This window comes from Haemaphysalis longicornis, unplaced genomic scaffold (genome assembly GCF_048455015.1).
Source record: "Haemaphysalis longicornis isolate Haplotype H1 unplaced genomic scaffold, Haemaphysalis longicornis Haplotype H1 scaffold_6, whole genome shotgun sequence".
Lineage (NCBI taxonomy): Eukaryota > Metazoa > Arthropoda > Arachnida > Ixodida > Ixodidae > Haemaphysalis > Haemaphysalis longicornis.
In genome coordinates, this window is record NW_027526407.1 from 63,319,139 (window position 1) to 63,335,703 (window position 16,565).

The window sequence follows — 16,565 nt, forward strand, 5'->3', positions numbered from 1 at the left end:
GTGTGTAAAATATTGCTAATCATTAGTTCTCTTTCCATGTCATAAACTTTTAATGGCAGTGTTAAGTTCTCTTTCCCTCGTGGAGAAAATGAATTGCCCTGGTGCCCGTTCCTCAGTGCTTCTAGAACTGACATTTTGGCCACACAGGATTTCCAGGTACTAGAAACAGAGACGTAAGGTAGAGAGAAATGGGAACCTTTTACGTGTAAAAAAAGGCTTTTAATAAGGTGGCATGATCTTGTAATGAGGTTCTTTTTACTTGACACATCAAAAGCTTTTAAGTTACAGCGTTACTCTGAACACCGATCGTTAATTGATTACTTCGCCATTTTCGTAAATTGTCTATTTCATTCGGAACTTTGTTTCTGCACCCCTTACAGTGTGCACATGTCCAAGTGACCCTGGAGCCGGGTGGATGATTGAGCAGCGTTAGTACTACAACTCACAAACAAAGAGATGCACACAGTTCGAATACAATGGCCGTGCTGGCAATTGCAATAATTTTAAGAGTCGAATGGAATGCGCACGGGCATGTACCTTCTGGTTGATCAAGCAGAAAAAACATTGAATAAAATGTATGATCGATTATACGTAAACGGTGCGTTTTTCTCTTCCTTCTTGTTTATTCTTTGAAGTGAGAAAATTCTTTCCCCAATTATAAAAAAGGTAAATCAAGTGCGATAGTGGCTTGTTGTGTTTGCATGCCGTTCGTTCATGCGATTGGCAGAGCAGGGAAGTCATGGTATTTAAACCCGACACTTTTCAAACAGAGCAAGGCCGCTCCATTCGGTTCGTCTTGGAGAAGCTTCACCACGCCATGCGCAACTTGCTCAGGCCTAGAAAAGAAACGTAAGAAAGCTTCAGACATCGTTATAAAATTATATATTACATTTAGGACCATAATTATTAAACAATACGGAGTATGCCAGGAGACAAGCGCCACCACTAACGTCGAAACATCCCCTGATAACCGTTCTCGCTTCTTTGTGCGAAAATTCCGCAGTATATAGCGTGTTTAATTTAATGCATCGTGTTCATCTTACTCCACCGCTAGGTTTTAGCAAGGCGTCCTAGATCTGTTTGCTCGCTGGTTAACGCATCGTGTTTAAATTTCTGGATCGAGGTAATTCAAAAGCGCAGCATAACAAGCAAGCTTGCGCTAAAATATCACTGCGTTCCTTAAATTTTGTTGTTTTATCCACCAGCCATACTTTCTTCGGGATGTTCTTTCCCCGGGGCTTCTCCTCCAAGAAGCAGTAGCGCTGATGATCTCACCCCGGGTATCTTCAACTGACAAACTCACCCTCCGATCAAAACTGTACATTTATTTACAGCCAAGCGGGCGCCTAAGAAACAGTACTCGGGCTAGCCCGAAGACGACGGGCCGAGCTCCGGTCGCGGAACAAATGGTCCCGGAACAAATGGTCCCGGAACTTCTGTTCCCGGAACTAATGGTCCCGGAACTAATGGTCCCGGAACAAATGGTCCCAACTTCAAAGTAGGAAGAAATGGTCCCACCACTACTACGCCTGAGCGCCTGCATGAGGGTAGGAGGGGGTTAATTGTATTTATATTTGTGTTTGTATTTGTGCACACTGTATTTTGCATCTCTTCCTACACAGTATATTTGCTAATGTTGAATTTGCTTGAGCTGAATGCTGTATACAATTTTTTTGTCGCACGTGTACGATCTCCCGTGCTTGCTTTGCTCGTCTTTTTTTGTTATTCCGATCGCCAGGCAAACCAGTGGTGAACCTTTCAATCAAAAATCTGCGTGTACTGGGCCGCCCTCGGCCGGCGTTTAAAGCGAATACAATAACGGGCTACCGTAATTGTCCTCGTGAATGCAGTTTTCTTATGAAGTGGAGCAACACAACTGTTTAAATTAACATGGCTGACGTGCAATACTCGCAAGGATATAAAATTTTGTTGATGCTTGAGAAGTGAGTCCGACTTCATCCAGTGCGTTGAGCCTATTTACAGTGACGGTATTATTTAGGCTTTGGAAAGTATTAAAAATGTGAGTGGGACGGTACTGCTGACCGCCAGTCAACATAGAGCTGTACTGCTGCATTGCACTCGCCGTTTTGTCGCTATTTCAAAAAGGAACTTTACTCGATGACGGTTTATTGGGTTAGCTAAGCTGGGTTACTGTGCTCACCACCTCAAATGTTTCGATATCTGCTGTTCGAATCAAGCCAAGCAACACTAATCAAGATTTTGCACCTCGATAATTTTGCAGCTTGCAGTTTAGAAACTCGTTTTTCTCCGAAAATCGGCAATACTTTGCTGGCGGGCGGCATCTGCTCAAAAGCCTTAGAGCGGTCTTCGCGGGGCTAACATGTCGTCACCTTCCCGCCATGCCTTTGTCGCCGCGCGCGCCCGCACAATGAGGGAGTCGTGGCTAATCCCTTCCCAGACTAAGGGACGCGGCCGCCCGTCCGACTACCGAGAAGAACTCCTTCAACCCTAGGTGAATTCCTGAGGCGAATGACCATCAACGAGCAACGCCGACGCCGGCTTCGCAAATTCTCAAAAACTACGCCGCGCGCCTTTTCTACAGAGGCGGCACCCTTTTGCTTCCCGTCAGCTCGTCACCGAACGACCGCATACCAACAGAGATACTCGGGCTAAGCACCTCTGACTCACAAACAATAAAAACGTGGAAAACCAAAAAAAGGAAACTATTACAAAAATCAAATACCGAAAGAGAGAGAAAAGTAATAAATAAGAATGTTCGTCTTGAAAGTAAATAAAACGCGACGACGAAAATAAAAAGGCCGGATAAAATACGCTTTAAAAATTCCGAAAATGGGCCAATCGTGTAATGAATGCCCTGCGCTATCACAAAAATGCGTGGTTGGCAGAAATACCGCGTTTCATCGTTCTAATCGCCCAAATTGAGGTGACCGGTTTAAAGAAATCTGAAAAAACAAAGAAAACAAAAATAAAGAAACCTAAGAAATTATAAACTGCACTCCAGCAAAATAAAACAAATTTAAACAGAACCCACGTGGAGTTTTATAGAATCATTTTGCCCGAAGAGGTGCCTGGGACCATTTGTTTCGGGGCCATAAGTTCCAGGACCATAAGTTCCGGGACCATAAGTTGATTGATTGTGGGGTTTAACGCGCCGACGCAACGCAGGCGATGAGGCGCGCCGTAGTGGAGGGCTCCGGATTAATTTTGACCACCTGGGGATCTTTATCGTGCGCCGAAATCTCGTACACACGGACGTTTTTGCTTTTCGCCTCCATCAGAAAAGCGGCCGCCGCGGCCGGGAATCGAACCCGCGACCTCGTGCTCAGCAGCGCAACGCCTTAGCCACTGAGCCACCGCGGCGGGTTGGGACCATAAGTTCCGGGGCCATTTGTTCCGGGACCGCAGCGATGGCTCAAAGGTACAGCACTCGCTTCGTATGCGGGAGGTCCGGGGTTCGAATCCTGGTACCGCCGGACACCCACCGGTTTCTTTAATGGGTACAGGCGTCCCTGGTCGAGTGCGGACCCTTGAAAGGGGATTTCACGTCTGGAAAGCTGCCTTTACCCTATCGAGGGGCCCCTGACCCTTGTCCATCTGCCGGGGCCCCCGGCCATCATGCCGCGTTGCGCCATTGCCGGGGGTGAAAGAGTCTGGCGGCTTGTCCTGCCACAGGCGGTTGCGAGTTGAGCGTCCATCGTGGCTGTGGAAGGCACCATGTGAATTCGTGTTCCTTGGTGGCGCCGGGCACCTACCGGTAAAATAGGTACAAGCGACTCCCCGGCCTGGCGCTCGGCCCTTGTGTGGGACTGCAACGCTTGGGAAGTTCACCCGGCTTGCACGGGAAATCGCCCCTATGGAATGGGGCGGCTGCAAAATCGCAGGAACTTTTTTTTTTTTTGCAACAGACAGCCTGCCCAGAAGCATCTGTATAGTCTCACATGTATCATCATCTCGACTTTGTAAAGAACTTGAGCTAAGGTCGTCTTGAGTTTCGGGACTTGAAATGGAGCCCCCAGCCAATTTTTCGATGCTTTCAAGGAGCTCCATGACTGACCTCTTGCTTTCTGCAAATGCTGGTACGCGCATATTGGATCCAAACTTTGTGACAGGTGTCTTCACAAAGTAGAGGCTGAGTGCCAAGTCAGCTTTCACCACAACTGAGCACTTGATCCAGGGTGCCTCACTTTCAACAATGTGCACCAAGATGAGGCGTTCACTGTTTTCAATGACATGCCAGAAGGCAGACTGTAGACTTCTGACGACCTCAACTAGATCTTTCAAGCTGGATATCTTGTCGGTGTCTTCGTCAGCGGACTCTGCCAGGGCGACTAGTGTGGATGCGGCATTGTAATTCGTTCGTCTTGAGCTTGGAGGCTTCTTTGCGGTTGTTTTACCTGTTTTACCGGTTTTACACGGCGGGGAAGGGGGCCGATCCGGAAACCTCGAAGGAACTGCGTGAGGATGAAGACGGTGATGCGTCAACGGAGCGCTCAGAGTGCGCCCGGTAGCAGTGTCAACATAACTGGACTCCCGGAGGATGTCGTCGTACTTGAAATGAAGAGCACATACTCTGGAATACTTCGAAGGAACGAAGTTCTGGCGAGCAATAGCGCGGATCCAAGCCTTGCGTAGCTCCTCATTTTTGGGAAACCCAAACACCTGCACTTTTGTGTCAGCCATGTAGTTTCCCCGACACCCCGGCACACAGCACTTGCACGGCATGCTGTAGCTGCTGCCGTGACTTCACTTCGGCGACTAATGCATTATAGCATGGAACTCTCGCCAAGGCAACAAAGCCGCTCGACCATAGAAAAGCGAAGACGGGGCCGCCAAGAAGGCCGGCTGTCAAATCGCGCGCGTCAAATGCAACAGCACGTGCGTACGCATGGAGTGCGTACGCATACGGAAGCTACTCTGTGGCCAACAGCCGGGCCCTAGCATGTCACTACAACTGTGACGCTTCCAGTGGCTACAGCGTAGCCGGCGTAGTCCTGTTTCACAACAAGAAACGGCAGACGATTACAGAACGTCTGCGTCTGCGATGCTCCCATGAATACTGGCTTGCTGAAATATTTGCGTCACAGTGAGGGCAAAGTTAGGCGACTTCTGGGAAAATCGGTACTCGCACGTTAGGCCGTGGGTGCTTTGAAAGAGGCTCGAGGAGAACTAGATATATCCGCTTGGCATCACTCCTCCACAATATGTAACAATCGTTTACATTGGACTTTATCAGATATAGAGTTAAGGGAGTTACTTGCGTCTTAGAAAGCGCTTCAGCCGCGGGCGTGTCGTTCGGCCACCTGTCGCTACTCCTCAATACTGGCTTGCTGAAATATTTGCGTCACAGTGAGGGCAAAAGTTAGGCGACTTCTGGGAAATCGGTACTCGCACGTTAGGCTGCGGGTGCTTTGAAAGAGGCTCGAGGAGAACTAGATATATCCGCTTCGCATCACTCCTCCGCAATATGTAACAATCGTTTACATTGGACTTTATGAGATATAGAGTTAATATGAGGGCAACTTGCGTCTAAGAAAGCGCTTCAGCCGCGGGCGTGTCGTTGGGCCACTTGTCGCTACTCCTCAATACTGGCTTGCTGAAATATTGCAAAGTTAGGCGACTTCTGGGAAATCGGTACTCGCACGTTAGGCAGTGGGTGCTTCGAAGAGGCTCGAGGAGAACTAGATATATCCGCTTCGCATCACTCCTCCACAATATGTAACAATCGTTTACATTGGACGTTTCACGATGAGGTGTAACTTGCGTCTTAGAAAGCGCTTCAGCCGCGGGCGTGTCGTTGGTCCACTTGTCGCTACTCCTCAATACTGGAGAATATGAGGTGTAACTTGCGTCTTAGAAAAGCGCTTCAGCCGCGGGCGTGTCGTTGGTCCACTTGTCGCTACTCCTCAATACTGGCTTGCTGAAATATTTGCGTCACAGTGAGGGCAAAGTCGTTCGGCCACCTGTCGCTACTCCTCAATACTGGCTTGCTGAAATATTTGCGTCACAGTGAGGGCAAAGTTAGGCGACTTCTGGGAAAAATCGGTACTCGCACGTTAGGCCGTGGGTGCTTCGAAGAGGCTCGAGGAGAAATAGATATATCCGCTTCGCATCACTCATCCACAAGATGCAAGGGTTGTGCGGCCCGGTTAGGCTTAACAGCCGTTGGTCGCCGAAGCAGTTTGCTCCACCCCCTCTTAAGTTCACCCTTCATGGAGTATCTGAATCGGACGATGCAATCTCTGCGACAGGAGACGGTTCGATCCGCGCCATCCCGAAGTTCTGTCAATTCCCAAGAGAGTAGTGAAACGGTAGCTGCAATCGCTGACCGTGGCTCCAACCACTCTCTTTTAACTGTGGACAATCCCAGCCATGATCCACATCAGGATGTTGTGGACAATCCCCCGCCTGTTGACATCGAGCAATCATGTTCTCGTGTTTCCTGCAATCAACTGCTTGGGAGATTGGTCACCGATGGTGCCGAATTTTCCAGTGAGCACATCAACAAGATCACCGAAGTGGGGAAAATTCTAATGAACATTTTGTCTGACTCTCGGAATAAGATCAACGTCTCGGTACGAGAAAAAGTGATGGAAATGTTTTTTGATATGCAGAGCTTGGTCATCGCTCTCTCTACACAGCTCTCTCGTGCCGAGGGTAGAATTGAAGAACTACGTACTCAGGTGGCAGACGCTAAACAAGGTGGGACCCAGGATTCACACTTGCCAACACCACCGCACGTTTCATATGTGGACGTTCTCAGGAATGATCAAACGGCTCGGAGCAGTGAGTCGGTTGGTCCCAATTTTCCAGAGGCAAATAGAACTCGTCAGTCCAGCAACATGCAGCAGACCGCCGCATTCATGAACGACCCCAGTCATGTTCTTTTTCTTTCTCCGGTTCTGCCGTCTGGTCATCCCGGGCCTGATACAATATCACTCCTCAAGTCTACGTTTGGTAATGACCCCTCTGGAATTGGAGTAAAACAAGTTAAATTAATCCCCACAAGATCGGGGCTCACCGTCGTGTCTGCCGACCGCGCCTCCATAGATAACTTGGAAAAGGCACTCGAGAACCACTTGCAGTTAAAAACAGCGCTCAGAATTTCTCGCCCGCCTCGCCGTATGCCTCAGTTCAAAATATCTGGAGTGGATCCGAGTATAATTCCTGGAATTCTGAGAGCGAACATTAACGCTCGCAATGGTCTGGACATACCTGAAGAAGGCTTTAGACATCGCACCTACTTCAAAGATCGTTCTGGCAATAATGTACACATTATCGAGGTTTCCCCTTCTGTGTACAAACTACTGAAAGACCGAGACCGTCTCCTTATTGGCTGGACCTCCTGCTCTATAAAAGAAAACTTCTATGTGGCTGCTTGCAACCGGTGCTGTTCGTATGGTCATGTTTATACCCGTTGTGCCTCGGATCATGTCTGTTGCCCTTACTGCGCTGAAAGCCACTCTGCAGCAGAATGCACGCTCACAGATAAAAATAAGGTGGTATGCCGTGAGTGCCGCGCAGCGGGTAGACGCCATGATCACACGTTCAACGCGCCGTGCTGTTCTACTATTGCCTCGCGCATTACAAGACTGCGTGCAAAAACAATTTATGAGGATGCCACGCCCGCTCTCTCTCCTTCCGCAACATCGTAAAAATCACAATGGAAATATATTACTCATTTAACTCCACTCACTTACCTACAAACAAACACCTTCTGTATTGTTATTATTCGCCTACTAAGCACTGTGAATATGCTATAGCCATTTCAGTTTTCCATTTAATTATCTCCTGTTTTAACGCCCGGACCTTCAAAAATGTGAAATGGCTTCATTGATATTCCTCCAAGCGAACCTTGACCACACCCGTGCCGCCACCGGTCACCTTGTAGATTTTATAAAATCGAATGACGTTGACGTCACAGTGATTTGTGATCCCTATGCTCGTGGATCTACGATTCCAAGAATACCAGAAAGCTGGCATATGTTTTGTCACCCACACACACCCCGTTGTGTGGTGGTTATTCCACGGCCCAGGTTCGACGTGTTCCCTATTTCCATCTCACCATACATCGTGGCTTTGCAGCTGCAAACTGACAAGCTGGCGTTGTTATTGATAGGAGTTTATGCAGCACCATCAGTACCCCTTTCTTATATATTAACATCAATAGACGGAATTTTAGACAGTAATCCTATGGTAAACGTTGCAATCGCCGGAGACTTTAACTCGAGAAATCCACTATGGGGTGGCACCGTTTTGAACAGCCGTGGAGATGAGCTAGCGAAATTTATTCACGCTCGGCATTTACTGCTTTTGAACGACTCCAGCTCCATACCGACATACGCAACGCCATATGCTGATACCTGGATTGACATCACTTTAGTTGCTGGACCTATCTGGACCAGGGAAACCTTCTGGAAGGTTCGAGACACCCCTACACTTTCGGAACACAGATATATCGAGTTTGGCCTTCGATCGTCTTCTCTTTCCCGACAGAAACGCCTGACCAAGACTGGAGCAAGACGACTCGTGGAAGAGCTCGTTGAGGACCCTTGGCTTAACGGCTTGAACCCGCAGCACGTGGCGTCACCAGACTTACTCGACAAAACTTTAGACTGTTTCTATAAAAAAATTCTTAGCTTAAAACAAAAACATGAACGTGCACCTACAAAATTTAACGGCAATATTTGGTGGACTGATGAACTAGCCAAAGAAAGATCTACTGTTCGCACACTACGCCGAAGATATCAAAGATGCCGAGATCCGCTATTAAGGAATGATCTCCGTTTTATCTATTATAGGTCTCTGGCCAGATATAGATGCAGAATAGAGCAAGCTAAAGAAATTGCCATTCGAAGAAATTGCACAACGGCGTCAAGGAAAAACATCTTCGGTCTCCCTTTAACCACTGCTTTTCAAAAATGCTTCTCCCGATCGGCACTTCCGGCCCTCTTGACGTCCAACGACGACCTAACTACCAACACATTGGAGTCTGCAGGTCTTCTTCTGGAGCGGCTCCTGCCAACTGACTTAACTCAAAATGACACGCTCGCTCAACGTGCCTTAAGAATATTCGTTAGCAGAAACACGTATGCAACGCCGACCCACGATGATGATTTCACCATTACGGAACTTCAAAAGGCAATCAGAGATTTGAACCCTAACGCTGCTGCAGGGCTTGATTGTATCACGACCTACATGATGCAACTGTTATTTCTTTTTGCATCTCCATTTTTGCTTCTGATATTTAATGGTGCTTTACACCTCGGCCACTTCCCACCGCACTGGAAGAAAGCTAGGGTTACCTTTCTCCTGAAGCCTGGTCGTCCTCCGCAAGAACCAAAATCATATAGGACAATTTGCATCAGCTCCATTTTTGGCAAAGTCTTGGAACGGATGCTAAACGCACGTCTTTATTTTTTCATGCACCGGGCGCAACTCCTCCACCCCAATCAATACGGATTTACTCAAGGACAAAGCTCCACTTCTGCTCTATATGCTCTTCGATTACAGCTGCAGCAGTGTAGAGATGAGGGAAGTCTTGCGTTAATCATCTCTCTCGACTTTGAAGGGGCTTTTGATTCCATCTGGCATCCTGCTCTGCTTTATTTCTTCCGAACTCATAACTGCCCTTCCAACATTTACAACCTCCTGTCTTCATTTTTGAAAGGCCGTACAGTTCACTACAAGACGTTTTCGGGAGAGATACAGGCAACGACAACAAAAGGCAGCCCTCAAGGATCTCCACTGAGTCCTTTGCTGTGGAATGCCTGTCTGTATGATTTACTCCAATTGGGAATGCCAGAAGATGCGTACATACAGGCATACGCTGATGACACCATAATTCTAATAAAGGGTCGTACGAGAAGACAATTGGAAGCCATTGCGGAGGAGGCGCTGAAGACAGTACATCGGTGGTGTCAAGGCGTCAAGTTGGTACTAAATCCCACAAAATGTGCCTGTCTGCTCGTATCTCGTGGGGAGCGAGGAGCCATACGTAAGCCTACCGTGAGACTGGGCGGGGTCAGTATTAAGCACGTAACCGAACTAAAAATATTAGGGGTCATGTTTGATCGTCACTTGACATTTGTGGCTCATACAAACTACTTGAAAGAACGTATGGAAAAAATGACGGCGGCCTTAACAAAATTTGCCCGAATGCATACTTACGTGAACAGAGATCACTTGCGAGAACTTTATCTACACGTGGTACTGCCCGTGGCAACATATGCAGCTCCTGCGTGGTGGTACACACACCAACACGACAGCTTGCAGGCTCGTGTGCATTCTCTAATGAGATCTCCTTTATTTGCCGTTACAGGAGCATACACCACCACTCGCACTGCTGCCCTCGAGGTGATTGCAAATGTTCTGCCACTGAGCATTCACCTGGATATTCAAACTCGATTATTCCTTCTGTTTCACCGGCACCAAACCATTACGTTTCACACACTTACAGTTAACCCGTCTGAAATTGACTTTCCCATTGACTTATCTGCAATTCATCCGGCACGACGAACTAGCATTCCCTACCAGCGCTTGAGCGTCCAACAGGTACCTCACATCATGTCACGACCGGGACTGCATGCGTATACAGATGGCTCCCACACTTCTACGTCTGCTGGTGCTGCATTTGTCGTTTTCTCAGATCTTGAAACCTTACAAGCCGTCCAAAGATTCCGCTTGGTTTCCCCCACTAGTTCTTTCAATGCTGAAACAATAGCCCTGCACCAACTAATCCAGTATTTCTTCTGTAACACACCCACTTCCCCGCTGCACATATATACAGACTGCCTCTCTCTACTCATGGCACTGAACAACCCTTTCACCATTTCAAGCAGCATCCAAATCCTCAAGGATAACATCAGCTCTCTTGCATCCATCGTACCAGTACATATGTACCACGTCCCCAGTCACTCTGGAGTCTGGGGAAATGAACTTGTTGACATCATAGCAACTCACGCCGCAACGCGAGGTGTAGATGTGCACGGTAAAATCACTAAGCACATGGTGCGTTCTGCTTTACTAAAAGCTGGTCGCTTAGTTTGGCAGAATTCCTGGTCGACCAATCACTGCAGTACAGAATTGTATCGATGGACCCCGAGTGTTTTGGATATACCGAGGTGTTTCCCGCCCCCCAGGAAATTGACCACATTGTTAACAGGCCATGGACGTTTCCCGCACTACTTTTACCGCCTGCAATTACAGAACAATTGCCAGTGTTTTTGTGGACATAGTGCCTCATCTGTGGCTCATTACTTACTGGACTGTGTTAAAACAAGACCCTACATCCACAAATTGCAGAGGCTCACAAGGCACCCCCTTGAACCACCACACCTGAGATCTCTACTTAATGACAACGCTGCAATTAAAATCCTTACAGACCTTGTGGACTACGTGGCTAGGTCTGTACCAGAAGTTTGACTGCCTCGCCTGTCTTTCTGGAAGCCAACTTTAACAAGAGACGAAGTCATAAGCGGTCACGTGACTTGTGTGGTGATGTGTTGCGCAGTGTAATACAGCAGTGCGGTGATCTGTAAAGACTTTCCCATCGACCTAATACGCGTTAGTAGTGGCTCGTACGTGATCTAAGTGCGGTTTGGTGAATGATTAACTCTAGTTTTGGACCACAGTGATGCAGACACGAAAGCGCAGTGAAGTGTATTTAGAGTGAATGACTGAACAATGTGAAAGCGGTGCAAACTGTAGTGCGCGATAGTCTTTACTTTACCGCCGAGTACTGTTTATTTGAACTGTGTGGTTTTCTGTCACTTCTAGCCGGTTTATTTCTGGTTGATTTGTTTTAGAGTGATCGTTGTGTCCATGGGTCTGCATGTGGTGAAAAAAGGGTCATTAATGCACCAACTAATTTCGCATAGTTCTGGAACTCACTGTAAGGACATTGTTCTAGTGGACTGTTTTGCATGTATTTTTGTGCGTTCTCATTTTATAACGCTTTTCAACTTTTTCGCAACTTCACTGTCATACTGTTAGATTTAAAAAATTAGCTCTGATGTATAGGATTATTTTAGTGTGTGTGTAACAGTAGCGCCTTTGGATGTGGAGTGTGATTTTTTTTCTTTTTGTCAACATCGAATCGGCTTTTTTCTAAAAGTATTTTTGGCCTAGTGCCTATTTTATTTATTTTGAATTGGTTTAAACCTGCGATAGCTTTGTTGGTGAGGGTTTTGTCCTCGAATTTTTTTTAGTTTTTTTCTTTTAGTGTGTACATTAGAGGACAGGAAATAAATGGGAAATGGGCCATTTGTTCCGGGACCATTTGTTCTGGGACAATTTGTTCCTACACCCGCCGAGCTCTCCTGCGCCCGGACCGCGTCTCTCTGTCTTCATTTTCCATTCCTCTTGCCGTTGAGGGCCGAGGAAGAAGGAAAAGCCAGTTCCCTTCGTCCATGTGGTGGCGGTTAAGACATCCGGGGCGAGCAGGCGCGGCCTTCCTCGGAATGCGCGGCATTTCAAGGCGCCGCGCGACACGTGCGTTTTATTTCTGCGCTGCTCGTCCCAGGGCCCGCGCCAGTGGGTGCGTCGAAGCGCCCGGCACCTCCACCGCCACTGTGATACATAACTTCAGGAATGTTTCACACGTGAAACACACACACCACACACACTTTTAGCGCATGCTCCATCGTTCCTTCAATTGGCGACATAACAATCAGCACGGTCAGTGCCTCTTGACACTGGCTGCAGGTCACCATGAGAAATTAGCCCCAATCCTCACCAGCTCATTCAGAGCAAGAGGCCTTTAGAAGGCGGTACACACCGGCCGTCGTCGTCCGAAAACACCCTTGCCACGCGGCGCACCTCGTCGCAGTCGCACAACGGTATCCAGGGCCCCTCTCCTCCTCGCTTTCTCGCTCGAGAAGAGACCGCTGCTGGCTTGTGAGCATGCGTTGCCGCCACGCTGCAGTGAGTTGAAGCTAACTGACGCTTGCGCCTCTCTTTCTAGGCGAACCCTCGGGATCGGCCGCTTCTGCGCTCGAAACACCGTTCTCCACGACGAAGTGTTGGTCAGCGTTAGCTGCAGAGGGCTGCTTAGCGGCCACATCAACGCTGACATGCTATGCTGGGGAGGCTATCTGTTCAGCCACTCCTGCATCCCTCCCTGCACCTGCCTTGGGCTGCATTGCTTGAGCGGCCGTACCCGGATGCACACTTTCCTCTCTCAATTCGCTGGAGCTCCCCATGGCAATAAACTTTTCATGATATGACATTTGGGGATCTCCAGAAACACAAGACGCAATGTGCGCGACACCAACTGCATCTGATTCCTCGCGCGATTCCCGTGCTGCTGCATCCTGCAAAGTTACTGGCCGCTCGGCCACGCTCCCGGAATGTTCTGCGACGGGCTCACGCTCAACTGAAGCCAGCCTCAGCCCCTTCAGAACGGTTGATTTAAGAACTGCATTGTTCTTCAGTTCCTTTCTGTGCGAACCCTCGTGTTCAGAAGCTACTGAACCACCGTGCGCGCACAAAGCGCCGTTCTCTACCACACACCGTGGTGTGGCGCAAGGAGCAGAGAGGGGCTCATCGGCCACGTGAATGCGAACATGCGACGCAGCTGAGGCTGTTTCGCTTGCTATCAGCTTTTTCACGGGCATGCGCACACTCTCATTCACCTTTGACTGCCTGTCATTTACCAACGCAGCCTCGCGCGTAACACCTTTCTTCACCTCCATCTTCATTTCGGTGAAGCTTTCTACGCGGGATGCTTCACTATCCTGCTCCCCGGTTGCAGGAAATCTAAGCGCCCAGGAAGGAACGCGCGCTACTATCTTCTCTTCGCCTGTCCCGCGTGACTCTGATAGTGCCGAATCCCGCGAAACAAGAGGCTCACGCACGCCCAGTGAATGGACTCCACACCGCACATCTTTCGGCGTACCGGCGCACCCCAGTCCACTGTCTCCCTCAGTGCTGAACATTACTCGTTGCGCAATCGGTGAGGCAGAAACATTGTTAGCTCTCTTAAAGCGTTCACTCTTGGATCGTTCCGCGGCTAACTCTGCCGCAGCGATTGTCAATTTCGCCCGCAATAACGCCTTCTGCTCAGCGAACGACATGGAAATGCTTGCTGTTTCTGCACCGTTCGTATCCAGCGCTTCCTAATCGTCATCATTATCTCACGGCTACACCTAGATACCCGCTAGATGTCATGGTGTACCGCAGACCCAGCATCAAACGAGGCACTGACCTGCATAGCTCGGCGCCTCTAGAGATGCCGCACCGGTGCAGATGGGGTATCCATTTATGCGCCGCTCCTTCCGCCGAGGTGTCCACCAAACAATCGCCCGCTGACTTCTCGCCTGCCGACAGCTCGCTGCTCCTGCCGCTCCTCCTTCAGTGGGCTGCTGATGCCTCCACTGACCGCTGGTCAAGCTGCTTCTCCGCCGCTCAGCAGGCCGCAGAGATTGCCTCGGCCTTCTTTGAGGAGTCCGCTGAGCACCGGTCGAGCCGCTTCTTCACCTGGCTGGCGAGCTCGCTGCTCCCGCCGCTCCACGCTCAATGGGCTGCTGATGCCTCCACTGACCGCTGGTCAAGCCGCTTCTCCGCCGCTCAGCAGGCCGCAGAGGTACCCTCAGTGGCCGTTGAGAAGTCCGTTGAGCGCCGATCGAGCCCCTTCTCCGCCAGGCTGGCGAGCTCGCTGCTCCCGCCGATTTCGTTCAGAAGACCGCGATTTCTCCGCGTGCTCCGTCCGTCGAGGGCCCGTATCACCCGCCGGCTAGCTGAGTCGTCGCTGTAGAAGATCGCGCCGACTGCGCCAGTTAACTTCGGGATGTTCTTATAGGGGCTTCTCGTCCAAGCCGCAGTAGCGCTGAGGATCTCACCCCGGGTATCTTCAACCGACAAACTCAACCTCCGATCAAAACTGTACATTTATTTACAGCCCAGCGGGCGCCTAAGCAACAGTACTCGGGTGAGCCCGAAGACGACGGGCCGAGATCTCCTGCGCCCGGACCGCGTCTCTCTGTCTTTATTTTCGATTCCTCTTGCCGCTGAGGGCCGAGGAAGAAGGAAAAGCCAGTCCCCTTCGTCCATGTGGTGGCGGTTAATACTTCCGGTGCGAGCAGGCGCGGCCTTCCTAGGAATGCGCGGCGTTTCAAGGCGCCGCGCGACACGTGCGTTTCATTTCTGCGCTGCTCGTCCCAGGGCCCGCGCCAGGTGGTGCGTCGAAGCGCCCGACACTTAGGGTCGACAGAGAGAATCTTTTAGGGCGCATTGAAGTGCTTCAAATGTCACCTCACTATCAATTTTTTTTCTTTTGCTTGTGGCACCGAACTTAAGAAAGACAGGCACGAGCAGCGTTCACGAGCTGAACTTACCCTTTGTGGAAGATTTCTGGCTACTTAATAGCTGCGGTGAATCAGGATGTACGGTGTTGTGAAAACAAAATGAGAAAATATTAGTTGTGTCTTTTTATTTGAAGGAACGCCTATATCATTTACCCATTCCCAAGAACTTCCTTTTATTTGAAAATGCCAAGAGGGCACTGTAATAAACAATGAGTGCTTACTGAGACATTTTATATCTTCAGCTATTGGGCTCGAGCCATAATTTTAACTGCAGAGCACTTTAGGGGCTCGCTCGCTGGACCCAAGTAGAGCCCCACTCTGTACCGTCGTAGCGGGGTCCCACAGAGGCTTCGAAAACCAAGCGCTTTATATAGTCATAACAGTTTGAAACTCATGAACCGCTGGCGCTTGTCATACTTCCCCCTTTCCTCAAGACCCCTTTCCCTCCATAATTAATAAGGAGCAGTGGGAGGGAGCGCTGGGCAGCTCGGACCCAGAGGTCGAGATACTTCTGGTCACCCGCGCTGACAACGTCGCCGCCGGCCTCAAACCGACGGCCACACCGCTCCCATAAACCCGCTTAAGCCTTAATAAAGTGATTTCTCTCTCTCTCCCCCCTTTTTGGCACAAAGAAAACTGCACGTACTTTTGAGGCAAAATGTACGTAATTGATGGGCAACGCCAGTGCTCATTCAGTTAAGAACGCTCGTTGGGGTGGTTTTAAGCCGAAAAAAAAGCGGCAGTGCAAGAAAAAAATGCCGCGTTCGAAACTGCGCAGTAAGGGGTTGGCGCGCCGGCACGTGCGGGAGGAAAAGCAAAGTGGCCGTGGAAGAACAAAAAAAAACGACACATTTAGAATGGCGCAGTAAGGCTCCAGTACGTGCGAGATGAAAGCAAACACTAAAAGAACAAAACTCCCGCTGGCGCTGTTTCATGCAGGGGCGCGCAAACACTGCGGAGGGGGGAAATTTGAATTGCATTGGACAGACCTCCGTTCCATTCATCAAGAGCGAAGTGAGACAGGACGGCTAGAGCGTGATAGGTTGTAGCACTGAGCCGATAACGGCACAGCCCACTATGGCGAATCACTGCTCTGCACTTCCGACAGTTTTTGTGTTGAGTGGAACGGGCCTTAACTTGTTTTTCCAATAGCGCAATGGGGTATCTGGTATCCATGCCTGCGAGCCCAAATAATTAGCAAGATATTACAAGCCTAAAGCCTGTCTAATCACTTTTACGAAGATCTCAACTAACTATTACCCAACGTCGTGCTTTGTAGAG

General features: G+C 49.3%; 1 protein-coding gene across 1 annotated transcript in view; it reads right to left on the bottom strand.

The window, feature by feature from the left end:
* Nucleotides 1-658: 658 nt before the first annotated feature.
* The window catches only part of LOC144141597 (15-hydroxyprostaglandin dehydrogenase [NAD(+)]-like), a 28,088-nt gene continuing 12,181 nt past the window's right edge, over nucleotides 659-16,565 (bottom strand). The window contains exon 8 of the mRNA XM_077673139.1: nucleotides 659-836. Coding sequence (XP_077529265.1) covers nucleotides 713-836 — 124 coding nt within the window. The 3' untranslated portion in view covers nucleotides 659-712. The remainder of the gene's footprint in view (nucleotides 837-16,565) is intronic.